Here is an 11,303-nt window from a genome sequence, read left to right as displayed (position 1 = left end):
AAACAAACACTTCCAATTATTTCTGTCATGAACAATGCAACAAAATAAACTGACAATATGCAAAGTTTTTTGGTTATTCCATAGTTCTGCACTGTTTGTACAAGCATTAACTCACACACCTCTTTTTTGTATACTTTTGTTAGTAGTTAAATAAATCCTTTAGATTTCAAGTTTATTATTGCTATTTGCTTTATCTAGCATTTTTTAACCGCTAAAGTTATTCATTTGAAATAGTGTTTACACTAGGTTTTATCTGTTCTTTGTTTTCTTGACTCCATGTTTCTGCGGAGGGAATCGACAAATCTTCTTCATCTGTCAGGGACGGCTGTAAAAAGGAAGGTAAATACGAAAATAATCATCACTCAATTTAGCTAAAATAAATCTGAAAAATATTTATTTATTTTTTCATTAGAGGAATATTCATATACTAGTATACCCACCAGATTTCTTTGATTAAGTTTATTATTCCCCCTTTCCTTTGTAAAGCCGTTTTTCTGAGTACGATTCTGAAATATTTTGTACGTATAAAAATGTATAGCTGTTTTTAATTATATATTTTAGGTAGATTTCAACACATTTTTAAAAAATTGAAACTTTGGTCTTACTCTGTGGCTTCCATGTCTCATGATTGCAGAAAATGTGTAAATGAGTGGATTTAGGGCCGAGTTTATTGGAAGTACAGCAACAATAATCCATGCATAAACTTGAACAGTTACATCAATACCCATGAACGTCAGAAGCCCTTAATATTTAGTTGAATGATTTAAAAACATCAAACAAAAAATAAATTAGTGTTAAAGTAAGTTTCATCAATTCAAAATTGTCTAAAATGTAAAGAAATTCTAACCTATAGATCCAATAGGAATCCAACAAAACATATCTGTAATTGCAACTGTAATCAAAGTCTTTGCTAAGCCAATTTCTCGCCTTCTTTGTTGACTGCATGAATGCAAGGCCGTTTTCTTTCCCATTCGAACAACATCCGTAAATATTACGAATTGCCCAAAGAGTATTGCAATAAAGATAACAAAGTTTGCTCCAACAAATATGATCATGGAATATTCCCATCCAGGCTTACGTAGAACAGACAAAGGCAAATAAATACACACCCCAGAACTGGAATAGTAGTCATCAAAATATTCACTTCCAGATAGAGGTATTATAGACAGAAAAAGAGCAAAGGTCCATACCAAGCTGGAATTGAGTTTTGATATCCAGACCCTTTTCTTGAGCATTGAAAATGGAAATCGCACGACAAGTATTCTATCAATCGTAATCATTAGAACGAATAGAGCAGATGCCTCGCTAGAAAAAGTAGCCAAGACACCAGCAAAGATACAATAAGGACTATGCCTCCAAGAGAAATCTTCGAAACCATAACGACCACTGAACGCTATGTTAGCCCCGGCTATGATGTAAAGATAAACACCCATAAAGAAGTCTGCCAGACCCAGATTTAAAGAATAAACGTCAAACGTTGTGATTGATTTTTTCTTTACTTGATAAAGTCTGTAAAATATACCAGACATATTCCCAAATAGAGCAAGAAGAGCAATATACCAAATGATTATCCTAAGAATATGTAAATCTATCAAATTGTAGCAGGAGGATATTTCGTTCACGGGAGCTAAACACTGAATCTTGCTGACAGCTTTTGGTTGTGCACAACAGAGAGTATATGAATCAACTTGAAGATAAAGAATATTCATGAGACTGTCAAACATTCCTTCAATTACTTTAACATCATTATTCTGAATGTTGAGGTATTGTAATCTTGAGAGATATAGAAAATGACCGCGGTTTAGGTTTCGTAGATTATTATTTGACAAATCCAAATGAATTAGTTTAGTTAATTTATCAAAAGCTTTTTCTTGGATATGTGTTAATCGATTTTCATGAAGAATAAGATACAAGAGATTTGGTAATTCCTCCAAATCTTCATTATTAATGCTAAAAATCTTATTGTAAGAAAGATCCAAATACTGTAAACGGGCCTCTGACTGTGTTTTGTCAAGAGTGTAGTTTAACGATGTTATTAAATTATGCTGTAAATGGAGCATTTGTGTGTATGATATCAGTTTCCATGTCATTAAGAAGTTGTAACTTAAATCAAGTGTTATGGCATCGTAGACAGAACTAGGTTGTAGTTCAGTCAGATTACAAAAACTGAAGTTAGCAACCAAATAACGCAGTTCTTGCAAAAACCCGTAGAAGCTTTCAGACTCCGATAATCTAAAGTTAGTCCCATAGAGTCCTTCGAGATTGGTATTTTTATCAACTAGAGAGCTTTTATAAACATACCATTCATCAATATCATAACCCTTTGTTCGATGAAAGGTAAGCCTTTGAAATGAGCTCTCAAATATATGTACGTATTGTAACATATCTGTACTAAAATAAGACATGGAAAGGTAGTCAATTTTGCTGTATTTGATTGAAATACTCTCAATATTCAGGTATTTGCCAATTTTCAGAGATCGAAAGGTACAATTTAAAATGTTAAGCGCCATAACATTGGGGAACCTTTCCTTGCTTATTTCCAAATTCTCTTGAACAAGACCATGCCACGTTATAGAAGTAGCATAAGATGGTACATTGTCAGAAGAGCAGTTGACAGACAGATCATTACAGGTACAGTCACTAGGACAATATAAGAAACAGGTGTCAGAAGAATTCGATAGACATTGGTCCTCTCTTTCACACTGATTTAAAAGAGGAATAAATTGCCTCCATGAATCCTCTTTTCTTTGTAGACCGTTCTCTAGTAGTGGTAGAGTTTCATTTGGAAACATTGAGCTTTCGTTTTTCATGCATGATGATTTAATGACACTCCAGTCTGGAAAAAAGTTCTATGAAAGGCAAAATTGTAAAAGCATTTCCATAAGATAATCGCTAAGGGTGGTGAATTGTCATCTTTTCTGATTTCGTTGTTCAATATTAGGAGTAAAACCAAATGTTTCACTTTTGTGGATAAATGTGTACATTAGAGTGTTGAAAACATTATAATCAAATTATAATCAACAAAAATATTAAAATAAAGGCAAGTGTTATGCATATATTTATATGTATAACGCATTACGTATGAATATATTTCAACCCACTTTTTTGTCATGTTATTAAAAAAATTCCAATTCTTTTTTTTTTTAAATAATTTTAATTTTACTTAAAAAATATTTGTTAATTTCTTAAAATGTTTTCATTTCATTAATCCCTTTCTAATGTTACAAGAACCAGTATCACCGACAAGTGTAATCAATAAAAAGTACCGTATAGCAGGTATTTTTTACGTGCTGCTAATTTTTACTTATTTTTACGAGTTTTATGAATCCGTAAAATTTAAACGCGTAAAGTTTTGTGTTTAAACAAATAATCATTAGACAATGTTACGGATATAAATATAAGTATACATTATGATACACTTAACCGAATAGATATACATACTGCATCTTTTTTCATCCTCTCCTCCTATACAGTCGGGTTCAAGATCACACACTTTGTCAAATGGAATACACTCATCACTTATATTACTACATTTGAATTCATTAGGACCGCACTTTTCTGTAATTAAACAGAGACAATAAATAAAAACACATCACTTTATTTCAATTTATTTTCTACATTGATTTCAAATTATTTTAATTTTTTTTTAGTTAATCATTCAGTAGCATTTTATCTTCTTCTTTTTTTTTTACCACATATTCCGTCAGTGATTGTTATATTATCAATTAAAAGAAATCCATAGGTAGATTTTGGAAACATTCCTCGGAACACCACCTTAAATTAAACAAAATAATAGAATTTATAAGAAGGAGATAAGAAGGCAAAAATTAGTATTGTTAATACAAAGAGTGCGTAAGATAGCTTTACCTTGAATTTTGTTCCAACAGGAAGAGTGACGGATGCACTATTAACTTTGATTACAAGTGACTCATGGAAATTTAAATGCTCAGACAGATCATATGGCTTGAAGTAATTTTTTATATAACCCACAACAAGAGTGTTGTCTTCAAAAGCCAGATAATTATAGTGGAGACAGCGGTAGCACATTGACATTGTGATTTCTGGAGAGACTACGTCAGTTATTTGCATGACGATGTCATTGTCATGGTAATTTCGTGCTGCGACAAGGATATTATTTTCATCAAGTTTACGAATCCTTTCGAGTACAGAATTAGGAATCTTTGCTCCAAGCGCTATGGAATAAATATAGAATAGTGTAATAAAAATAATATCTTTGGCTAACTAACACAATTAGATTACGTGTAATTAATGTAACAAACAACAATGAAAGTACTATGTTGTACATTATGATGACAATAATTGATACCACTAATGTATGCTGCTATCAAAAATACCACTTCTATTTATACAATTAATGACGGTACAATATTGGTAATAAAACAACAGAAGTGAAAAGCATTACACGGACTCATCCTTGAAAACTTCAAAAGGAGGGGAGGGATCAGATACCATGGAGAAGAAAGCTTCTCCTGTCGACTTGTAACACCCACCGTGAGCCCTATTGTCTACATCAGGTAAACGGAGTATTCAGTAGACAAATCAGTGAGAAATAAGGTAATAAATAAAAACGTCAGTCAATATTCGACAGAACAGTAGGTTGTATTTGCAAACAAGGACAAAATGTTGACTTTAAACGAGATTGTTAATATCCTTGTGTAAAGGCCAACTTATTTATCTGTAGGCAGCTTAGCAAATGAGAATCAATATTTAAAGCAAAATCTATCCCTAACAGATACTCTTAGATAAGCATTCGTAAACTATAGTTTATGTAAATGTAAATTAAGTTTTCTTCGATTTCTTCAAAAATACATCAAAAACAATTTAGGCTATTTGAAAGCCTTTAACAGAAAAAAAGTAATTTCACGGAAATATAGAATTGGTTTTAAGATTGATGAATTGTATATTGCTTTACGCCTCCTTTCAGAATTTTTCAACTTGTCTAAAGACGTCATCGGACAGAGGTTAATATTCATAGTATTGAGGATCTTTTATCTTGGCAATGCATTTACTCTTTGTAAATTACAATCTTCATTCGTAAACGATGGTTCAGAGTTAAAAATCATAGTTTCACAAATCGTGAAACTATATTGATTATATTAACAAATTATGTTTTACACTCGTTAATTAAGATTTTGATCTTAAACTACAGATAACTGTCATTTATACTCATAACTTATATTTAACTGACGTAAACTATTATCAATAATTTAATCGTAGACTATAGTTTTGAGAGATAAACAATGATTCGCATTTGTCAATAATAGATTTTGTCAGACACTATATTTCACACTATAGTATATGAATCTAAACACTAGCTGTTAACTGTTAACGATGATTTTTTTTAAATTCAAAATCTCGCCAAACCAATCGGAAAAGACAATACATTTAAGCAGAAGTTATTTCTTTTCTTGATATCTTAAATAAGTAACTATGATTTAAAGTCGTAAAATATAGTTTCACAAAAAATGTGTCTCCGATACTAAATCAGGGTTTCTGCTCTTAAACTGTATTTTCCATATGTATAATTTTTTATTACAATTAAAAATTTTGTGCCTTAAATATCTGTAAAGTAGAGTTTACAACAATGATTTATAATTAACATTCGTAGACTATTGTTTAGAGTTGTAAACCATAGTTTACAAATCGTAAACCATATTATCAGATGAACTGGCAAACAAAAATTCTGGACTTAGATTTTAATAATAGACAGCATCAATTTGTTATATTTCTTCCGGAAAACTGATGAATTGATCTACTCTCATCGAGAACGAGGAGAAGACAGGTAGAAAGTCCCTCAGCCCAACTCTCTATCTTTCCTACACAAATATATGTATTTACATAACTGGTATGACATTGATATTATTTCTCTCAATAAATTTGAGTTAACGTAAAATAGATGAAACAAGATGTGTTTGTGAAACACTGATGCCCCCGTATGGCAGCTTATGGCGAAGGTTAAAGTTTCTTCAAATGCAAGTCAAAATCCAGGCCAAAAGATAAAAAATGTTGATACCCAAAGAAAGGTCTTGTCTCGAGGAATACACCTGTGAAATTTAAAAGACCTAGATACAACTGTTCAAACGTTATGGCGAAGGTTAAAGTTTTTTAAATAAAAGTCAAACGTCAAGGTCAAAGTGGTTGGTATCCAAAGGAAGATCTTGTCACAAGGATTACATATGTGAAGTATGAAAGCCCTAGCACCAACCATTCAAAAGTCATGGCCAAGGTTAAATTTTTCAAAAGTAGGTCAAACTCCTAGGTCAAGGTCAAAGGGTCAAAGTGGTTGGTATCCAAAGGAAGGTCTTGTCACAAGGATTACATATGTGAAGTATGAAAGCCCTAGCATCAACCATTCAAAAGTTATGGCCAAGGTTAAAGTTTTTCAAAATTAGGTCAAACTCCTAGGTCAAGGTCAAAAGGTCAAAGTGGTGGTTGGTATCCAAAGGAAGGTCTTGTCGCAAGGATTACATATGTGAAGTATGAAAGCCCTAGCTCCAACCATTCAGAAGTTATGGCCAAGGTTAAAGTTTTTCAAAAGCAGGTCAAACTCCTAGGTCAAGGTCACAGAGTCAAAGTGGTTGATATTCAGAGGAAGGTCTTGTCACAAGGAATACACATGTGAAGTTTGAAACCCTAAGCACCAACTGTTCAAAAATTATGGCCAAGGTTAAAGTTTTTCAAAAGTAGGTCAAACTCCAAGGTCAAGGTCAAAAGGTCAAAGTTGTTGGTATTCAAAGGAAGGTCTTGTCACAAAGAATACACATGTGAAGTTTGAAACCCCAAGCACCAACTGTTCAGAAGTTATGGCCAAGGTTAAAGTCTCATAAAATTTTTCAAAAGTGGGTCAAACTCCAAGGTCAAGGTCAAAAGGTCAAATATGATGGTACCCAAAGAAAGGTCTTGTCACAAGAAAAACACATGTGAAATATTAAAGTCATAGCTCCAACCAATCAAAAGTTATGGGCAAGGTTAAAGTTGACAACAGACAGACAGACAAACAGGACAAAAACAATATACCTCCGGGATCTTTCGATCCGGAGGCATAAAAATTGAGATAAGCTTTCCTGAAAAAAAAATATGCACCCTATTATGTTAAAGAAGAGAGTCGCATAGCCTTTATTCAAAATGTATCCAAAATGATTCCTCAGCAAAAATGCATTTACATGGTAATTAAAACATGCTATTTGACATGTCTTGCGTTTTTATAATATCAAATTACAGATTTAGAAGTAATCTGACTGCATACCTTATTTGAGAAAAAATTAATAGTGAACGAGATAAAAATTTCAGTCAAGTGAGTAATGTGGCTAAGGTTTATTTTCTTACTATCAAATAAATGAGTCAACCATTGTTTCATATATGTTCACAATAGATAGATAGATGAATATGATAGAAAAAAAGATGAGAGAGAGAGAATTTTCATGGTATGGAAAAATCATAATTGCTCCCTTTTCCCTTAGAAAAATGCAATGCTTTAAGTCACTTATCGACACCTACATCTACCGAACTTATTAGAGACTGGATAAAATTTAAAAAAAGAAAAGAAAAAAAGAAACGAAACTGTGCTATTAAATAATCATTCCTCCATTATTTCTAAGATCCATTTCCCTTTTCTAACAGTTACGAGAACCTTTGGAAACAAGACAACTCCTAAAAATCTTTAAAACATCTATATCTCAGATCCTGGTGTCATCACCGAAAAGTTATCCGACCATGTTTAAATAATTATTTATCATACCTAAAATTTGCAAGAATATTGACCAAGCCGTGTACATTTTTTTTTCAAAGTGCGTTAATACATGTATGGTCGATATTAACTCACTTTGAAAAGAAATATTTTTTTTTTCAAAGTGCGTTAACGTGGTCCCAAAATTAACGCACTTTGAAAATTTTTTTCAAAGTGCGTAATTTTTCAAAAGTGCGTTGTATCAAACGTCGTTACTTATAGATAACGGTTCGTAAACTATAACATTTTGCAGTGGATAAACCTAGTTACTATGTTTAGCTCATTTTGTGAATTTGGCGGGCCACAACTACATGTATTATTGCTTTCAGCACACACTCTTCATCCTTCTACTACTGCATAGCTGGTAACTTACACTTCAAATATGGTTCTAATGAGGCAGTATCTATTCTCTGCCATCCTACTGCATTTTGAAAATCGTCATGGCTTTTGCAAAGTCCAGGATTTCCTCTCCATCCACAAAGAACAGCGTAAGTTTGTAATTGTACAGGAGTATTATATGATGTCCAACCACAATTGTCTTTTTCAAAACCACATGCCACTGTAAAGAAAACATAGTTTGAAACTGAGAGAATTTCACCTCGATCCATCTAAGAACTTAAAAAAACAATCAAATCTTAACAACACGATAAGTTGAGAGAATTTCACAGCGGAGTAAAGTAATATTGTATGAATAGAAGTAAAGTATAACAAATCTCTCCAGCATTCTGTACGGAAAACAGAGATTATTCTATTATTGGAAGATCTGTTATACTATAAAACGTTCTTTGATAAAAAAAAAAAGAAGTGAAATATGAAATCCAATATTAGAAGTATGTAAGATACTAAAAGGTACCAATTGTATAAAAAAGAAACAAAAGAGCATAAAACAATATCTTCAATAAATATACGTTATCTGAAATAGTAACTATATTTATAGTTTAAATTACTGTTTAAGGAAGCTGGGGGGTCAATAAATTAACCATCAGATATAACTAAATTGTTTAGATATGATACCTTAAGCTTTGAACTATCATTTGGCAAAGAAAAATTTCATACATTTTAGTTTTAAAATTTGATCATTTTTGTATATCTTCATATGGAGCTCTTCTTCTAAAGGAGATCAATATAGTCTGAAAATGGCCACAACCACCCAGCCCTCTTAAAAGCTCGGAAGGCTCATTCGACATTCGAGATTCAAAATACGAGATACGATGTCATAAACTATGATAATCATTACTTTGTTGTAACACTGAGTCTTTGCATTGATTTAAAGAGGAAAAAACAAATAATTAATAGCATTGTCATCCAAAAATGAATAGAAATCAGGCTTTCAATATGCTTGTTTAAATTTTTAGAGTATAAAAGCGGGATAAGGAAATACCTGTAAGATGTTGACACATATTCAATTTGAAAGAACAGCCGTCTTCATCATGAGGCAATGCATCCTAAAAAGATTTATTCAATAATAAAATACACATACCGCTGTGATAATCAAGATCTTCCTCAGCAGCATGACACGATACTAGGATGACACCAATGACAACTAAAAGGTTGATTGTGGGTCTTCTAATCATTTTCTTTATCCTGCTACAGGATTGAATGAGACAGAATCAATAAGAAACCAAATTTATATTCAGGAACTCAGTAGATTTCTTTCCGTTTTTATCAATATAATAAATATTTAAAAGTTAATAAAGTATTTTTACAAACTATGGCACGCAAATGTTTTAGAAAATTGGTACAATTCTGGTATTAAACATCTGTTTTCTTTTATGAACACTACTTAATTAAAAATGTCAAATAATATAATGTTATTTACTTATGTTTTGAAATAAATTTAGGATTTGTGTGTCAGATGAAATAATTTTTTGTATTTAAATAAAATATTAATACAAATGTGTCTTTTAAGATATCTTAAATTTTCAAAATTTTACAGTATCAAATTTAAGTCCATGCTTTTAAAGATTAATATGATGTACTTGTATTATTAATTGTTCAAATAAATCTTTCAAAATTCCACGTTTACAGCAGAATTTTTTTTAATTAGTAATTTTGCTAAAATAAACAATTGGTTGAAGGTTGTATTTAAATATAGTGTTAATTTAAATAAAACTGAATATTTATGATATTTATCAGTAAAAGCAAAAACAAATAAATGATAAATAAAAGTAACTACAAGAACAAGGACCGGGGAATCATGAATCTTCCTTTGATTCTGTGTTCGACGAAAGTTCTACTTCAAATCCATTGTAAGTTGAATGCTTGTAGTATAAGAAATCATTGTTGAATATGGATAGACTTGTCTGGATGGTCAAAGGAATGTTGCACAAACAATTTAACTGCTAGGTCTAACGTTACCTATGAGAACATCTGTCTGCGCAGCCAGCAGTACAGTACATTGATAAAATATTATATTTCTCTGAGGTACATGTATATAAACCTTTTCTTGTTTTAACCAACATTTTTGCTCATTTTTATTTATTTTATAATGCAAGAATTTGCACAAACAGTATAATTTACATCTTGTGAGTTCCGGTAATGGCGCCCGCGCGAATAGGTCGCATTTTGTGACAGAGCGGTGGAGTGGCCGTTATAGTGCATAATTGAAGAAGTTGGGTGTTTGGATGGGGTGTTTTGTGGTGAAGGGTGTCCAGGGATTTAGGACAGTGATTTTGAGAGACCTGGTGTGTAGTTTTGAAGGAGACTTTGAACAATCCACATTCGACGTGAGTAGTCATTGCTATAAATAGTTACAGGTTTCAACCGGTTATATGAATACAATAGACAAATACTTTACTATGTCGACCAGTGGTGTTGTTACCCGAAACACGAATGCTAACTCACGCAAGTCAACAAACAGTCCGATCTCAAAAAAAACATCTCAGACTCCACAGAACAGTAGTCAAAAACAGGAGAAATCAGAAAAAACGTCAGAGGAAATGCTGTCAATTCAGACGCAACTGACTGAAATAAAAAACGATCTTAAAAAATCAATCAAAGTTGATGACATTAAAGATATCATCAAAAATGTCGTAGATGAGCTATTCTCCAACTATTTAGGAAAATTTGAAAAGAAAATGAACGATCAAATTTCGCAATTAAAACAAGACAATCACAAGCTATCACAGGGTATTGAACAGCTTAAAAAAGAGAACTCGGAGCTTAAACGGGAACTAAATGAAAGAGACTTAGCGCTAAATGATGTACATAACAGAGTAGAGGAAAATGAAAAGTTGGTCAAAATTGCTGCTGCAAAAGCGAACTATAACGAACAGTACTCTAGAAAGACAAATATCAAATTTCATGGTTTTCCCGAAACACAGGGTGAACACTTAATAGAAAAGCTTAACGAGGCATTAGGAGAAGTGGGCGTGGCAATATTGGAAACTGACGTGCTGGCTATTCACCGCATTCCATCAGGACAAAAAGACCAGCCTCAACCAATAATCGTCAAAATGCGTAACCCTGAAGCCAAAGCGAACATAATGAGGAAAAGATCCGAAATAAAAGACCTGAAAAAGGGATGGAGAGTCGCTGACGACGTGACGCGGGATAA

The 11,303-nt window shown here is 32.3% G+C and overlaps 1 protein-coding gene across 1 annotated transcript; it reads right to left on the bottom strand.

The window, feature by feature from the left end:
- Positions 1 to 217: 217 nt before the first annotated feature.
- On the bottom strand, positions 218 to 10,485 carry LOC133180438 (uncharacterized). Its single transcript, XM_061314965.1, has 8 exons — positions 10,268 to 10,485; positions 9,228 to 9,334; positions 3,868 to 4,193; positions 3,693 to 3,774; positions 3,442 to 3,558; positions 848 to 2,836; positions 606 to 742; positions 218 to 325 (listed from the first exon to the last, which is right to left on the bottom strand). The coding sequence occupies exons 1-8, from the start codon at positions 10,483 to 10,485 to the stop codon at positions 218 to 220; spliced, it is 3,084 nt and encodes a 1,027-aa protein (XP_061170949.1).
- Positions 10,486 to 11,303: the final 818 nt, after the last annotated feature.

This window comes from Saccostrea echinata, unplaced genomic scaffold (genome assembly GCF_033153115.1).
Source record: "Saccostrea echinata isolate AGI-Se365-2 ecotype Australia unplaced genomic scaffold, CSIRO_AGI_Sech_v1 ptg000006l, whole genome shotgun sequence".
Taxonomy (NCBI): Eukaryota; Metazoa; Mollusca; class Bivalvia; order Ostreida; family Ostreidae; genus Saccostrea; species Saccostrea echinata.
Note: the sequence above shows the minus strand (reverse complement) of the source record. Positions and strands in the feature narration are given on the sequence as shown.

What these genes read in the sequence shown, in the direction of transcription:
- LOC133180438 (XM_061314965.1), bottom strand. Translation starts at nt 10,485, where the DNA reads ATGACTACTCACGTCGAATGTGGATTGTTCAAAGTCTCCTTCAAAACT. An exon ending in ATTACCGGAACTCACAAGAT is followed by an intron (nt 9,335 to 10,267) that starts GTAAATTATACT and finishes TCAATCCTGTAG; the next exon opens with CAGGATAAAGAAAATGATTA. An exon ending in GATTCCTATTGGATCTATAG is followed by an intron (nt 743 to 847) that starts GTTAGAATTTCT and finishes CTAAATATTAAG; the next exon opens with GGCTTCTGACGTTCATGGGT.